Raw genomic sequence first — 15,019 nt, 5'->3', positions numbered from 1 at the left:
TCTCACCTGTGTTTTTCCAGATGCCTGTTCTGGGCTTGAGGTTTCTGAAGCTCTGCTGCTCAGATCACAGCCTGCTTTCTCAGGCCCCCTCCCAGCTGGGGATTCCCAGGGATAACCTGTGGGATAGGGTATGAGATTGGATAGGATATGGCATAGGGCTCTTGGATCAAGCCATAGCAGCACAAACATTCCAGTAGCGTGGCCTTCAGCACCAAAAATCCTGTCTGTGTTCTCCTCCTTGATGTTGAGGAGTTACCTTGCAAAGCAGGAGGGAGCAATCAGCAGTGTCGTTTTGGGAATGCAGATTGCAGTGTGCTTCCCTTTCATCCCTGCTTGTTCCATTTCCATGGGACTACAGTTAGGAAATCATAAAAGAAAAACCGAGTAGAAATGCTGAACCCTGTGCAGTTGTTCAGAAGAGCTAAGAGTGAAGTGAGCTGCTTTGTTAGCTCTTATCCTGAATTTTACCTGCTGATTTTTAGCAAAATTGCAGCTGTTGGTTCAGCCATGGAGGAGGCAGACGTGCATGGAATGGGTGCCTGTGCTGGGATCACTCCTCAGCAGCCTGGATGAGTCACCTCCTGTGGTTTTGAGCAGCATCTCTTATTTTGTCATTTAAGTGTTATCAGGTTAGGGAAGAAAGATTTCTTATTTCTCTAGCTCATCTGCAAAAAAAGGAGGCCCCTTGAAACTGCTCCATCTCCTAATTGGACAGCAGCAGCAGCAGCAGATGTGCATATAGCAAATGTTTCCTTGCTGACACATTCGCAGCAGGTCCCCTGCATCTCAGCCCCTTGGCTTCTGCATAGCTCAGTTATTCTGTGTTAAGTTTATCCTCAGTGGCACATAAAGTAGCTCCTGCTGCAGCTCTTTGGATGAAAAATGCCTTGGAAGCAAGGTGGGGGGAGGGTCGTGGGCGCTGTGTGGATGCAGAGGCATCCAGGGACATCCAGCCCCCCCTCTCCAGGTTGCAGCTGCTTCCATCTTCCTCTGTGGGCAGGAATTTGGCCCAAACATGCTGCTTGGCCAAGCTTACCAGGGTACAAGGACAGGTCTCTGGGTGGAAGCTGGAAGCTCACAGCATAACTGGGGAGTGTGTATTCAAGGCAGAGTTAAAGCAGTTTCCCGAGGAGAGGCGGGGTAATTCTGTGCTGGGATTTTCAGCAGAGGTGAATTGCTGCTGTGTATGTGTTCATCATTCACTGATGGAGCTGGAGACGGAGGGACATGCTGGGGTCTGTAATCTCATTTGTGGATATTTTTAAGGATTTTCTAGGGAATAACTAGTCTGCACTGTGGGGCTTTCTGTTGTAGAGCTGTTAAGATAGATCAGTGGGTCTAAAGGGAGGTGAGTCCCTGCAAACGTGCAATTACAGGTAACTGCATTAGGACCCATCTCACTGTGGTTATTTCTACCTTCATGGTGACACACAGGAAAGATTAAGAAGTAGTTTGGGAAAAAAATCTAAGTTGTGAAAGAATGAAGAATGAAGATCAGACATTCAAGTCTTAAAATTCCAGGTCTTCACTACTGCACTAGTGGGTGGTATTAGACCACTGATGCTTTTCCTGTTAAAATAAAGAAGTATGTGCTTCACATTTTTAGGGGAGACTTGTTAAACCACTGCTTTTTCTGGGAGAGGGGCAGTCCTAAAAAGAGCTCAGCTCCAGGCCAGAGTCAGTGTTGACATTTGGAGATGCATCCCCAGCCCTGGTGGGAAGAAGAGGAATTCAGGAGAAAAGGCTGTTTTTTCAGTGTGATAATTATCCCTCAAGGTTTTCCTCCAAAGTAGTGGGTCTTGTTGATGATGTGGTGGCAGCTTCTACGTCATTTATTTTAGTCTGATTTGACATGATGGTGGGAACTGCTTAGGTGTAATGGTTGCATCTTTAAACTATTTTATTAAGGCAGAGACGGGAATGAGTCTTCAAAAGGGAGATGATGCTCAGACCTGTGCTTAGATGTGTACAAAATACTGTATAAATCACTGTTCCTCTACCTCAGGGCCTTTTACTCTGTCCTGCTCAGTAAAGCACATCTTGCTCTTAAACCATGAAGACAGAAATAAAATTAAATAGGAGAGCTTATTGCTAGCTTTTTTTATACTTTACAGGTGCTTGCTACCTTCCCATTACAATAAGTGCTGGAGATTATTCTTAGATACACAAGAAAGTCATGTACTGGGAATTGAACCTGACTTTTCCGTAGTCCTGTTTAGTGTCTCACATCAGCCTGGGCTGCCACAACCAGCACTGCATTTTCACATAAATCACAAAACAATCTTTGTTCCCTGAAACTGGAGGTTTAGGAAGTGACCTCAAGCCACCTAAAGTCAGTGGAAAGGTCTTGTTGCTTTTAATCAGATCTCTCATGGTAGTTGCTGGTGGGTTTTCAATTATCTGGTGTTGACTGTAGTCTTTTTTAGTATGGGGCAAGGGTAATGGCTTCAAACTGCCAGACGGCAATGTTAGATGGAATACTGGGAAGAAATTCCTCCCTCTGAGGGTGGCGAGGCCCTGGCACGGGTTGCCCAGAGAAGCTGTGGCTGCCCCTGGATCCCTGGAAGTGTCCAAGGCCAGGTTGGACGGGGCTTGGAGCCACCTGGGCTAGGGGAAGGTGTCCCTGCCCATGGCAGGGGTGGGATGGGATGGGCTCTCTAAGGTCCCTTCCCACTCAAACCATTCTGGGATTCTGTGAACATCTCTCGGTCATGTCCTCCTAACAACCACAGCAATCTCTGCTGCAGAAGCACATTGTCATATAATCTTATTTTTTATGAAAAGTGCTTGTTTTTTCTGCAAAGTATTGAGGATAAATGTCCTGAATCTTTGGAAATCTGGTTGAGTAGCACCAGCTTCTATGTTAAAGACAAGCTTTGGTACCGCTACTGGTTTGGAAAAGGTGGTGCAGATGAAATATGTTTGAAAAGTTTTAGTTCTCACCTGAAACAGGCCATCTCTGTGTGCAAACAGAAACAGATACTCTACAGTGTTGCCAGCCAATTAAATCTCATTTATCTTTAATATTTTGTCTATTAATTCTCATAGAAAGGGGGAAAAAATTGTTAAATATTAGAAATGCATTCTGTAATGATGGTGGCAATCTTTGTATCACTACTCTTAAAGTATCTAAGAGTTAAAAAATTCAGAATGTAATTTTCTTTGGAAACAGCAGAAATGGTAAGTTGTATGACTGAGATCTCTTGTGCTGCTGGGCTTTTCACACTGATTTTACTTTAATTTCACCCTGTGTGAATGAAGAGGATGATTGCAATGCCATTCACATTCCCTTCCATATTTGTATTTTACTCTGTGATGTTTGTGAAATCTTCCTTGGATTTACTGGTGGTATTTCTCCTTAAAAATCTGAGGAAGCAGAAGATGCTCCTGGGAAGTATCATGTTGTTGAGAGCTTTTCTATTTGGAAATCACTTGTTGCTTTAATATATCAAACCCCTATGTATTGGATCAGCGAAATGCTGATTGCAAACAAAAGAAAAGAAAACCAGCTAATATTGCTGATAAAAAAGGTAATCTAAGACTCAGCTTAAGCTGAGGAGCAAAGGCTGTCCTGTATTAAGCTGACGATATGAATCAGTAGAATTAATTCAAATCAGGCACTCCCTGTTGGGAAAAACTAGGTAGATGAGCTTCTCTGTAGTGCTGGGTTTTTTTAGCTGTCTAGTTGCAGAATCCCTGTTTTCTCTTGGAAAAGGGGTTTGTGCTGAGCGCAGCTTCCCAGGAGAGGACATGTGGCAGCTCTCTGTGGGACTGGGCAGCTGGGCTGGTGCAGTGTCAGTGCTGGTTTAGTGTAAAGCCATGGTGCGTTTCCCTGTGCTCCTGGTTTTACAGCATGGAGCTGATTCCCTCCCCTTCCAGGCAGTCACTGCTGTGCTCACCTGGCTCTCTGGGACAGCCTCCTTTCCAGTAGGAGGCTGAAGTGTGTAATAAACACAGGATTTGTGCATCACAGGGACAAACAATTCATAGAATGGTAGAAAATGCTTCATTTTATGGCTGTTTGTACCAGTGGGTGAGGGGAGTGTGTTCTGTCCATGGCTCCCAAAATCACCACTCACTTTGACTTTTCTTCTTCCCCTTATGTCACTGGAAGATGTTGCTCCAGAGTGTTTGCACCTCTCATTCTGCTGTTCATTCAGCCCTGCTCATTTAGCAAGTCAGCGGGTTAATTTTCAATATAACTGCACTATTCATGCCAATTTGAATAATTTGAAGGGGGAGAAAGAGACCTTATATGACACTTTTTTTAAAATCATTTTTTCCTTCCCTCCTTAGGCCATTGGTGAGCTTCAAAGGCAAAAAGTGATATCTTTTTGGCTCTAAAAATGTCTCTCTTGGCTGTTGAATAAAACCCAGAAAACTGTCTTTTGTGGTGGAGGGTAGCTGAGAAAGAGGGATGTCGCAATGGAGAAGTTCCAGGTGCTAACTACCAGCAGCCCTTGTGCAGGACAAATTCAGAATTCATTTCTGCTTTCTTCTTTTTAGGAAAAAAAATTGAAATGGAGATCAAACAGGCCTATTTCTTATAGGAAATAAATGTAATTAACAGCAGTAAGTTAAATCCTTGAGTTCTGCCTGGAACAGGTTGTTTCATAGGAAAAGCCAGTGTGGTGTTTCTTCGTAGCTTAGGGTTTTTTTATGGTTGCATGAAACTCATTGCTTTGATCTCTTGAGCATTGTGAAATTTTAACCTGATTTCCTGTATGGTCAACACGGGAAGAAACTTTTAGATTTGTATTGTAGATTGTATTTGTAGCCTGAAGATGATGAAAGATTGGTTATCTCAATGTAATAAAGATGAAAACAAATACACCGGTGGTAATAGAAGAATTAACATGCACTTGTTGTAAAACACTGGAGGTCTTCCATTTGTATGAAGTGTTTGTGGAAGCAAAATGTGTTTTGTCAAGGATGCAGCCTTTGACCATCAGAAATGAGAGGTGAGGGCATAATGAGTGGATTAACAAAGTGTTGAAAGAGTTGGTAAAAGAAAAAACACATCACAGACATTGCTCAGAAGAAAGAAAAAAGGAATTGCTTAAGGTTTCCAAAGGTAATTTCTATTCTAAGAGTTGAGTTCCCCTGTTTTTAGCTCAGAAGAAACCTGAGGGACAAAGTACAACATTTGAGAGTGTCTCTAGTCTTCTCCTGACCCGCATGTAAGATGTTAATCCTCAACCTGCTGCATTTCATTTGGGGGTGGTGTAGACACTTTTGATCTGCCCAAGAGATTTTTCTCACTAGCATTTTTCAGATTGGAGCCTGCAAATTGCCTCTCAAATCTTGATAATTAGTGATGGTGGGTGGTGAACGTGAACTGCAAATGGTTGAGGTTTTCTTCTTCTTTTTATTTTTGGCTTCTGAAAATCTGTGTGCCCCCAAAATGCTGTGGAAGACAAAAGGAAAAAATTACATTGGTGCAGAAGTGGGGGAGGAGGAACGGATGTGTTGTTCTGCTGCTGTGTCAAGTGCTGTGTTTCACATCCCCAAAGCTTTGCCAGGCATTCCACTGAGTGAGGACCAGCACCTCACTTCTGAGTGATTCCCAAACCTCATCCCTGAGGGATCCGGTCCTCAGGCAGGTGAGGTTTCCCAAGGCTGGAGCGCATGGTGCTGCCCTGTACCTCAAATTTCATCCCCTGTAAAATTAATGCTGCTTTTCTCCTACTCTGGTCTTTGTATTAAATCCTCTGCCATCCCTGGGTTGTGTTTAGGTGTCCATGTCGAAGTGTCTCACAGCACTAAGTTAACAGCAGTCCAAGGAACATGCCTGGAAATGTGTGTTAGACTCACCTTGGAGGTCATTGTGCAGTAGCTTTCTCAGCCCAGTTTATTGGTACTAGGAGAAGTTGCCTCCATAACCCAACTATTAATTGTATGGCTTTTTCAGGTGCTGCTGTGATTGCTGTTCTTTAATATAAAAGGTGAAACTTCCAGTTCTTGTATCCCCATCTGTTTCCTTTAATCAGAGTGTGCTTTCAAACATGACCATATTTTTAGAGGTTGATATGTGCTACCAAAATGCTACGGGAGAGATTTGACTGTGGATATTTTTTCCTGTTCTTCCCCAAAGAGCTTTATCCTTCTGTATTCCTGTTCTGTGTCTTGTTGCTCCTGATTGTTCCTGCACCTCAGTGGTCCTGGGACCATCACTGTCCTGGGCACTAATCAGTAATTAAATATTTTGCAATTCGTTGTGCTGCACGTTGGCTGTATAAGGCTTCACAAAAAAATTTCCTCCCAAAACCTGACCCACTGCTCCTTTGTGAAATACATTTGGGTTTTATTACAAAGCAGCTGTTTTCCCTTTTGTAAATGGTCCCTGCTAAGAGACAGAAAAAGAGACAGGAAAAATAATTGAATAAGGCAGGAGCATAATTCATTCAACAGGTACTTCTGTGCTTGCAGTTCTGCTGCTCAGAGGTGCTGAGCTGTGGTGGGCAGTGATTCCCCCACGGACAGCCTCCTACCTAGGTCTCACCCAAACACCTTCGCGTCCTTTCCAGGGTTACATCAAGCCTTCCCTTGCTCCTTTTCCCATAGTTGGCCACACCCTTTTCCCTGGAATAATACTAATGGTTGTATTTTAACTCAGAAGTCAGTGTTTTCAGGCCCTGTCTACCTGGAGGCTCCTGCTTTTCTCTGAAATCTGGAGCAAGGACTCTGTTGGTCATGTCTTCCCCCTCATTTGTTTCAGCTGGTCCATTAAAAGCTTTTGTCTTTAACCAAATTTGTGTCCTCTGGGAAGGTAAGTCCCCATTTCATTTCCAGCCCCGGTAGCAGTTCCCTTTCCCAGTTTCCTGTTTCTCCTCCATCTCCCACACCCCTGTGTGTCTTTACCTGTCTCCAAGCACAGCATGGCTGTTGCTTTAAATCCCTTTAGATCCTTGTTTAGATCTCAACAGTGAGATGAAGATCTTAGTGCAGGCTGCCACTTGGACACGAGAGGATGACCTGTCAGCTGTGACCCTCCCTGAATTGTGAAAACTGAGGAACTTCCCTGGCTTTATACTGACTTTTCCTGTAAAATCTAGGTTTTCCTGCGGGGGAAAGAAAAAAGTTACATGATCATGTTGGGTTAAAAAAATAGCTCCAGAAGGGTGTGCTCACTCCCTTCCACTAGCAGCATCAATGCCTGGTCTAAGTTCCCAAAACACTGGCTGCCCCATCCCTGGAAGTGTCCGAGGCCAGGCTGGATGGGGCTTGGAGCAAGCTGGGCTAGGGGAAGGTGTCCCTGCCCATGGCAGAGGTTGCAATGAGATGAGCTTAAAGTCCCTCCCAACCCAAGCTTTTCTATGATCCTATAAAATCCTGTGCTTTGGGCTACATAATTAGCTGTAGCTAATGGGGAAGAGAAGAATGGAGCAATGAGAAGTTCAGGCTCAGGTGTGCATATATGGGAGAAGGAAAAAAGGAGTAGAGCATGTTGGGGGATGTACTGAACATAAAACTGTACAGGGGTGACAGGGAGGGGTGGCTGCTGCGAACAGGGATTAGCAGATATACATTGTATGTTCTAGAACGCCCTCGCCAAGTGGAGAGAAGCACTGCTCTGTGCAAAGAAGGGGGAAGCTGGCTGTGAGTAGGAGTTAGAGGTGGTTCTGCATCCAGAGTCCTTCCCCTTGCTTGGTGAAAGCCACGGGTTGCAGTAGCAGAAACGGAATCACTCTGAGCCTGGGTGCCACATCCTCATGTCCGTGGCTTTGGGGCTGGGCAGGGAAATGCCTCTGGAGGCAGAAGCAGAGGCCTCCTAGACCATGTCCTCATGTGTCACTGAGCTGCCTGGGCATGGGGCAGGTGTGCTGCTGGTGCTGAGTGCTCAGGGAAAGGAACCTCACGATTTCCCTTGGGATTATACATTTCTGCTGGGATGGATACTGCTGTGTCTAGAATGCTTTGGGATGGAAGGGACCTTAAAGAGCATCTTGCTCCAGCTCTCCCTATCCTAGGTAAGAGTGCTTGTCTTGTGTTACACATAAAATTCTTGTGGTCAGCATGGAGCAAAAAGTACATGTTCAGAAGTAATGAATTAAGAAATGTGTGTATATGATCTTATGCTATAGCTGAACTAAAAAACTTGGCAAAAAGGGGAGTTTCTCGCTTTTCTCTCTTCTGAAAAGTTTGGCTGGTGCAAAGGCAAACCAGGTCAGCTCACCAAACTTTGAGGTAGTTTTTGTTCCAGCGCAGAACAAACAGTGCAGAACAGTGTTTCCCTTTTGTTTTATATGACATCTTGACTATTCAGGGAGTTCCATCTTAAAATGGGGATAGTTGTCTCTTTGAGTGGTGGAGGTTTTATGGATTGAGTAGAATAATGAACATGTAGAGAAAAGATAATACAGCTGGCTATCACCTTTCACATCTGGGAACATAAGATCTTTAATTGATTGAGAGGGGTTATTCTGTCTGAACACTTGGAATTAGCAGCTCTTAATCAGTAAAATGCTTTGTAAGAAATCTGGCTTCATGGGTAGATTGGTAAAAGGAGCAGGAGGAGCAGATATTGACAGTTACTTATCTCCTCTCCCAAAACTCTCTGCGTTCTGTGGGAATAGCTGGTTGGGTGGGAAACAGATCTATGTGTTGCTTTCTTCAAGCCATGGATTAAAGAATCAGGCTGGAAGAGGCTTTGAGTTCAACTGCTGTGCTCTGTCCCAGGGCAGAGTGGAGGTGCCTTTATCATGACCTGCCTGTACCAGATGTTATGGAATATGCTTTTAGCAGCCTCAGGCCATGGAGTCTGTGCCCTTGTGCTCCTCCTCACAAACCCCACTTTTTATCTCCTTGAAGCTCCTCACGTAGAGGGTACCTTGTGTGAATGTTTTCCTCTCTCTTTGGCCATGTTCAGGTGAAAGGGACGTGAGAGCCGAGCAGGAAGGTGGATTATTTCTGCAAGGATGAGTGGACGTCACTAGAGATGATCTGTGGTTCGGTCCAGCTGGAGCTGTCTGAATGAAGCTATGGGCTGTGCCTCTGCCAAGCATGTGTCTACTGTTCAAAACGAAGAGGAAACTCAGAAGGGCAAGAACTACCAGAACGGAGATGTGTTTGGGGGTGAGTGTCACAGGATTGTCTTTCTCCCAGCACCATGAATGTTCTGGAAGGTGTATGTGGGAGTCTTAACCTTGCATGAAATAGAAAGTAAAATACATGTTAAAATATATCACAGTGGTAGAGCAGCTGGCCCATCCAGGGGAGGGTACCACGACACTTGAAACAGAGGTGAAATCCTTAGTGAAAAAATAACATTTTAAGTGATGTACAGTACTGCACTGTCTTTACCTCCACAAATCCTGGAATAGTTCAAAGACTACGAGTTGCACGACCCCCTCATGTATTTATATATGTGTCTTTATGTTTGTCACTGGGTACCAGCATAGTTGACTCATTTCCTAAAAATAAAAATCTGTTCAGTAAGAAAAGTGATTCCTCACTTCTGTTGTCCTGTAAAGCAATAAAACATTAGTTCTGAAGTCCTGTAGAAAACAGGGTTTGAAGGTACAATGAAACTAGAAACTGAGGGGTTTAGTGGTACTAGGAAGCTGGGAACATGGGATGAAAACATCTGTTTCACTGTGATCCAGGTCTTGTCCATCTGGAGAGGTAAAGTGATAGGAGATAAAACCGTAGTCAGCTTCACATTTTTTCTGCTCCAGATTCTGTTAGTATACACAAAGTGGTTTTTAGATAAAGTTGTAAATCTTTAAATACAGTTTTTAAAAGTGTCAGGAATTATCTGAAAGACTGTTCAGAAATGAAATTTCTGGATCTGCCCAGATACCTGTCTGAAAGTTAAGTCAGCTGTGAATAAGCTGCCTTGGTACTGTTATTCTTAAAACAGGTGCCTTGGTACTGAGTCCACCAAACCCCCATGGTGTTTTTCCCAGCCTTTCTGAGGGCTAGCTTGCTCTCCCAGTGGATCTCAGAGTAAGAATTCCCAAAGGTGTTACCTGAAGACAAAGTAGTTGTTCAACAAACTCCAGGACAGTTCAGTGCTCCTTCTCTTCCCTGGGAGATGCTGGGTTTGGAATTGTGAGCTCAGTACATTGCTTTTGTGTAAAATAGGCTTTAAGTGCTGTCCTGAGCAGAAAATTGTATCAGCTGCTCGAAGGAATTTGAGTGTAGATTTTAGCTGATACTTAGTGAGGGAGAAATTTTTGGCAAAATGTGCATCTCAGTCTTTTTTATGTGTGGTAGTTTAACCACATGCTGTGGGCCAAAGACCATAACTTTAACACAGGAAATTTAAAGTAGCTTCTGGAGTCAGAGGATCAAGAAGACAGAAGGGATTTTGAAAGGCTCCCATTTATAGAGCTGAACTGGTGTCAGCAGTATCATTTAGCTGTTCTGGGATCCATGTCATTGCTGTTAATCGTTCCCTGTTTTACTGTCAGAGGTTCTACCTGCTGTTAACCATCTTCTGGCCCATGCTTTAGTCTAGGTACAGGATTTGTCATTCCTAAAGATCTGAGTCCATGACTGATTCTTTCTTAGCAGAGTCAGAGTCTGACTTGAATAACTTATTGAATGGTAACCATAGAAGTCACATTTTTTCCTTGCTAGTGAAAGACAGCTTCTAGGTCAGGAATTGGGTGCATGAGGAGGTTGAGCTGGAGTTCTGCAGATCATCCAGTGCCACCCCCTGCCATGGGCAGGGACACCTTCCCCTAGCCCATCTTGCTCCAAGCCCCATCCAGCCTGGCCTTGGACAGTTCCAGGGATCCAGGGGCAGCCACAGCTTCTCTGGGCAACCTGTACCACGGCCACCCCACCCTGATGCTTTCTTTCTTATTTCTGGGAAGGGACAGAAGTGTCTCACCCAGCCAGTGGCCATGAACAGAGTATCTGTGCTGCCTGTAGGGATTAAAAGTTCCCTGCAGGATGTTTAGGCAGAGCTAAACCAAGGTGGGTGGCAGGGAAATGAGGAGCCAAGAGGTGATGGAAAAGGAATTAGAGGTTAGTTTTTGGGGAGGAGGCTGCAAAGTAAAGGAAACAGAAGTCAAGTGGGGTTGGAAGGTGGCTGATGTGTCAGTAACACCCTGAGAATATCAGTGAGCATAAACCATGCTGTGCATGGACAGTGAACATGGGCAGTGTTGGCAGCTGGGGACTAACGTGACATCAAGTGCCTGTGCAGAACTAGCAGGGATGACCTTCATGGCTGTGCTAGCCACACTGCCTCAGATGTTTCACAAGGGGAGGAAATCCTGAGGGATTTGGTACAGCAATGAGAGGATTAAAGGAAAAGGGCAGAGTGCTGGTGCTGCCTTCCCTGGGCAGGTGGTGGGGTCTGAAGGATGTGGCTGACAGGAATTGTCCCTCACTGCGTGACAACACCCAACTGGAAACAATTCTCCTTCCTTCCTCCAGCACCTTCCCCAGACAAGCTGCAGGCAGAGTCAATAGTAAGGACTGTACTTTCCAGTTAAGCAGTGTTTGGATTTTTTTTCCCCATCAGTAGTTTTTACTCGACTCCAGATGTCACACTGAATCCAGAGAGAATTTCCTGAGCTTCTCAGAGTGGTGCAGTGGTCTTCCTCAGAGCCTCTGGATCTTTTTTTTCTTTTTGCTTGTTGGAATTGGTTGCAGCCAAGTGTATTGGCTATTGGAGAGATCATGGCTTCTGAGAGATTTTTTTTTTAAAACTTTTAAAAGTCATTGCAGGTTAAGATTGATCTCCAGTACCCTATTTCTTCCCCAGCTTTTAACCTTTTATTTTAGCTGAGCAGACACATTGAGCCAGGTGCTCACTGTGAATTTGAAACCCTGGTGTTTAAAACTGAGAAACCCATCATGAAACCCATGAATTCTGTAAGGACAAATCCTGATAAATGAAACCAAAACGTAGAAATTTCTACCCTATCCCAAGCTGTAGAAGTCATGCTGCATTTTGCTGTAATATATGTTTAAATAATTGAGTTAGTAGGCCTATCAAAGGAGATGTTCTAGAGAAGATTGAATATAATGTGATTATTATGTCTGTTGGTCTCTAATGACTTTAAAATCCCTCTAATAAGGATAGTAATAATAAATCTTCATTTATTCATCATTCCACTTCAAAGCTGATTTCCAGGGTAATACATAAGAACTATAATATGTAAATACCAATGAAGAAAAAAATGCCATGGTAGACCCTTGAGCATTGTTTATTTCAGCTTATGTTTTAATAATATAACATCTCTTGTATATTAATTTTATTTGTGACTTTATAAAAATTATGGGATGTTTATTTGGGCAGGAGGTTATTGAAGTAATTCTTTCTGTAAGAAAGTAAGTGGTAATGTGATTTGGGAAAAAAATATTCTAGAATCTGTTCATTAATCAGAGAGGCTTAATGGAGACGTTTCCATGGAGCTCCTGGGTGCTTTGCAAAAGGGGGAGTGAACATGTCAGGTAGGAATCTTCTGACAAAATGGGAATATCTGGGTGGGGTTTCTGTTGTTAAGAGCAGTTCCAGTTGCTAAACCTGTCTAAATAAAGCTGAACGCAAAGTAGTTTATAAACTGTTATCTCAGAACAGCAGGGAGAAGGCTGGGAAATGAAATCTTCAGCAGTAAGGTATTGTAATGAGATTGAAAAACTGATTAATGCACAAGGGCAGGCTGGACAGGGCTTGAAGCAGTCTGGGCTAGTGGAAGGTGTCCGTGCCCATGGCAGGGGCTTCGATGAGATGGGCTCTAAGGTCCCTCCCAACCCAAACCATTCTGGGATTCTATGGTAGTATCTGATTGCTTCACAAGCTCTAGGGCAGTTTTCTTTCTCATGTTGATGTTTTCTTTCTTCCTATGTCTTTTATGGGATTGTCTCCCTTCTGTTCATCCCTGTCTTGTGACAGGTATTTCCTTCCTTGTCTCTGCCATATCTCATCCATGTGATGTCGTAGTCCACTGTCAAAGACAGCAGAACCCTGACTTAGTTTGAAATAAATGCCAAATTGCTAAAATAATTGAAACCTTTAAAACATGCACATTGTGTGCAGAAGAAGCATAACAAGGGGAAATTGGGACTATGATTTACCTTTCCTAAATATGCATTGTCATCTCCAAATACAGTGTGTTCAAACCTTTGTGGAGATTAGTTTGCTTTGAAGGCTCTTTCCTTAACAGGCCAGAAGTATCATCTTACTGAAAACTTCAGTCTTGGGATGTTGCTCAGGACAATTCAAAATATCTCTGGGCCTGGCAAGACTGTTCAGATGTCCTTAATTAATATGAGGTAACTCCCTAAACCCATCTTGTTCCAGTACACAGAATTCTGGAGATCATCTGGCCTTTGAAGTGGGGAAGTTTTCAGTTAAAATTTTCAGCGAGAAAAGTATCTGAGAAGTGTTTTCAGTGAGTAACACCTTCCTGTTGTTACACCATTATAACCCCTCTCCCTTCCCCTAACTGTCAGGGAAAAAAAAAGCTAAAATTGAAAATGAGAAGTTCCTTATTCTGGAAGATAGCGTGGCCATCCTCAGTGAACTGAAGCTGTCTGGAATGCTGTAGCTTAAGCAACAGAACTTGTGTCATGTCAAGTGTGGACGTGTGTTGGGGTCAGAAGGTCTCACTGCACCCAAACACACAGCTCCCTTTGCCTGGAAGCCTTTATTTGATGGACTGTGGTGGTCAGCTGGTGAACACTCCATGAGAAACTGCTCCAGCTCATGGGGCTGTCCTGACATATTCTGCAGTGTCATCTCTTACTCATTCTGGGGACAGATACATAAGGGGACCAGCCCCATGCTGTATCCTAATTCCATACTTTGAGACTATAACTTCTTTTAAAGACATTTTCAAACATGAAAAATATTTCTGGTGTAATCACAGGCACTTGTTCTTAATCCAAGCTCCATGGAATTGAGTGGCCTGTAGGCACCCACTCTCTGAAAATTCAATCTCAGGGGTCTAAAACCAAATATCACAGTGAGTTTCAAAGGAGGAGATTTTCATTGCTTAAATTCAGACTCTGGCTGAGCTCCTGAAAGGGAACGTTGTTCAAGGTTTCAGCAGCTCCTATGGTAAAATAGGTCTTGCTGCAGTGCTTGAAAGCTTAAGAAAAGCAGATGAGTGAGTGTGTGTATTGCAGCAGAGGGCTGAAGTGCATGCGCATCTTCCAGAATTGTACTGGACTCTGTGTTTTTAACTGCCAGAGGGCAGGTTTAGATTAGGGATTGTGAAGAAATTCTTTCCTGTGAGGGTGGGGAGGCCCTGGCACAGGTTGCCCAGAGAAGCTGTGGCTATCCCTGGAAGTGTCCAAGGCCAGGTTGGATGGGGCTTGGAGCCACCTGGGCTAGGGGAAGGTGTCCCTGCCCTTGGCAGGGGGTGGAATGAGATAATCTTTAAGGTTCCTTTCAATCCAAACCATTCTGATTGTGTGATTCTCTCTTTCCTTGCCTGGTTTAGCAATTTGTTGATAGCCTGCTTCTTATCTAAGTAAACAGGGGACAGTCCTAAACAAGTGCTTCAGGAAGTAAGAGAAACGAATAGAACCAAACCCTACCTACTTTGGTTATGTTCATGTGGGAAATGTAACAAAATTGCATGTGTTATCTAGGTTTATGATGTATTTGTGTAACTCTGAGAACACCCTTGCTAAGTCAATAATTTACTATTTTATTACCATAAGGAAGCAACAGAGTTTAAAGAAAATCAAAACAAAACCAAACTGCACCCTCAGGTTTTGTCTAGTTATGTATTCATGATCAATATGTGGAAAGAAAGTGTTTTCCATATGAATTAAAACTGTATTTTCACCTTTTATGTATAGAAGGGGCTCATCTTTATAGCCCTTGGAAAAGGTGCTGCTTTTACAAAAGAGGGAAGAGGCTGCTCTGGTCTATGGGTTGGCTCTGAGGAGTAGCAAAACAAGCTCCTCTTCCCTCTCCAGCAAGGAAATACAGATATATAGATATATAAAGAATACAAAAAGAGCAGTCCCAGGCATGCAATGAGCCAGGTCCAGGGAATGCAGTGAGGAGCACCAGGAGACGAGGCTTGAGACAGGGAGAGGAGAG

At 43.7% G+C, this 15,019-nt stretch overlaps 1 protein-coding gene across 2 annotated transcripts in view; it reads left to right on the top strand.

Annotated features, from left to right (window-relative positions):
* Positions 1 to 15,019, top strand: part of C9H1orf21 (chromosome 9 C1orf21 homolog) — a 115,017-nt gene that overhangs the window by 35,660 nt on the left and 64,338 nt on the right. For both annotated transcript variants that reach the window (XM_032117842.1, XM_032117843.1), the window contains exon 2: positions 8,870 to 9,075. In XM_032117842.1, coding sequence (XP_031973733.1) covers positions 8,982 to 9,075 — 94 coding nt within the window. In that variant the 5' untranslated portion in view covers positions 8,870 to 8,981. The remainder of the gene's footprint in view (positions 1 to 8,869; positions 9,076 to 15,019) is intronic.

The sequence above is a fragment of the Corvus moneduloides genome, chromosome 9 (assembly GCF_009650955.1).
Source record: "Corvus moneduloides isolate bCorMon1 chromosome 9, bCorMon1.pri, whole genome shotgun sequence".
NCBI classification, from domain to species: domain Eukaryota; kingdom Metazoa; phylum Chordata; class Aves; order Passeriformes; family Corvidae; genus Corvus; species Corvus moneduloides.
Note: the sequence above shows the minus strand (reverse complement) of the source record. Positions and strands in the feature narration are given on the sequence as shown.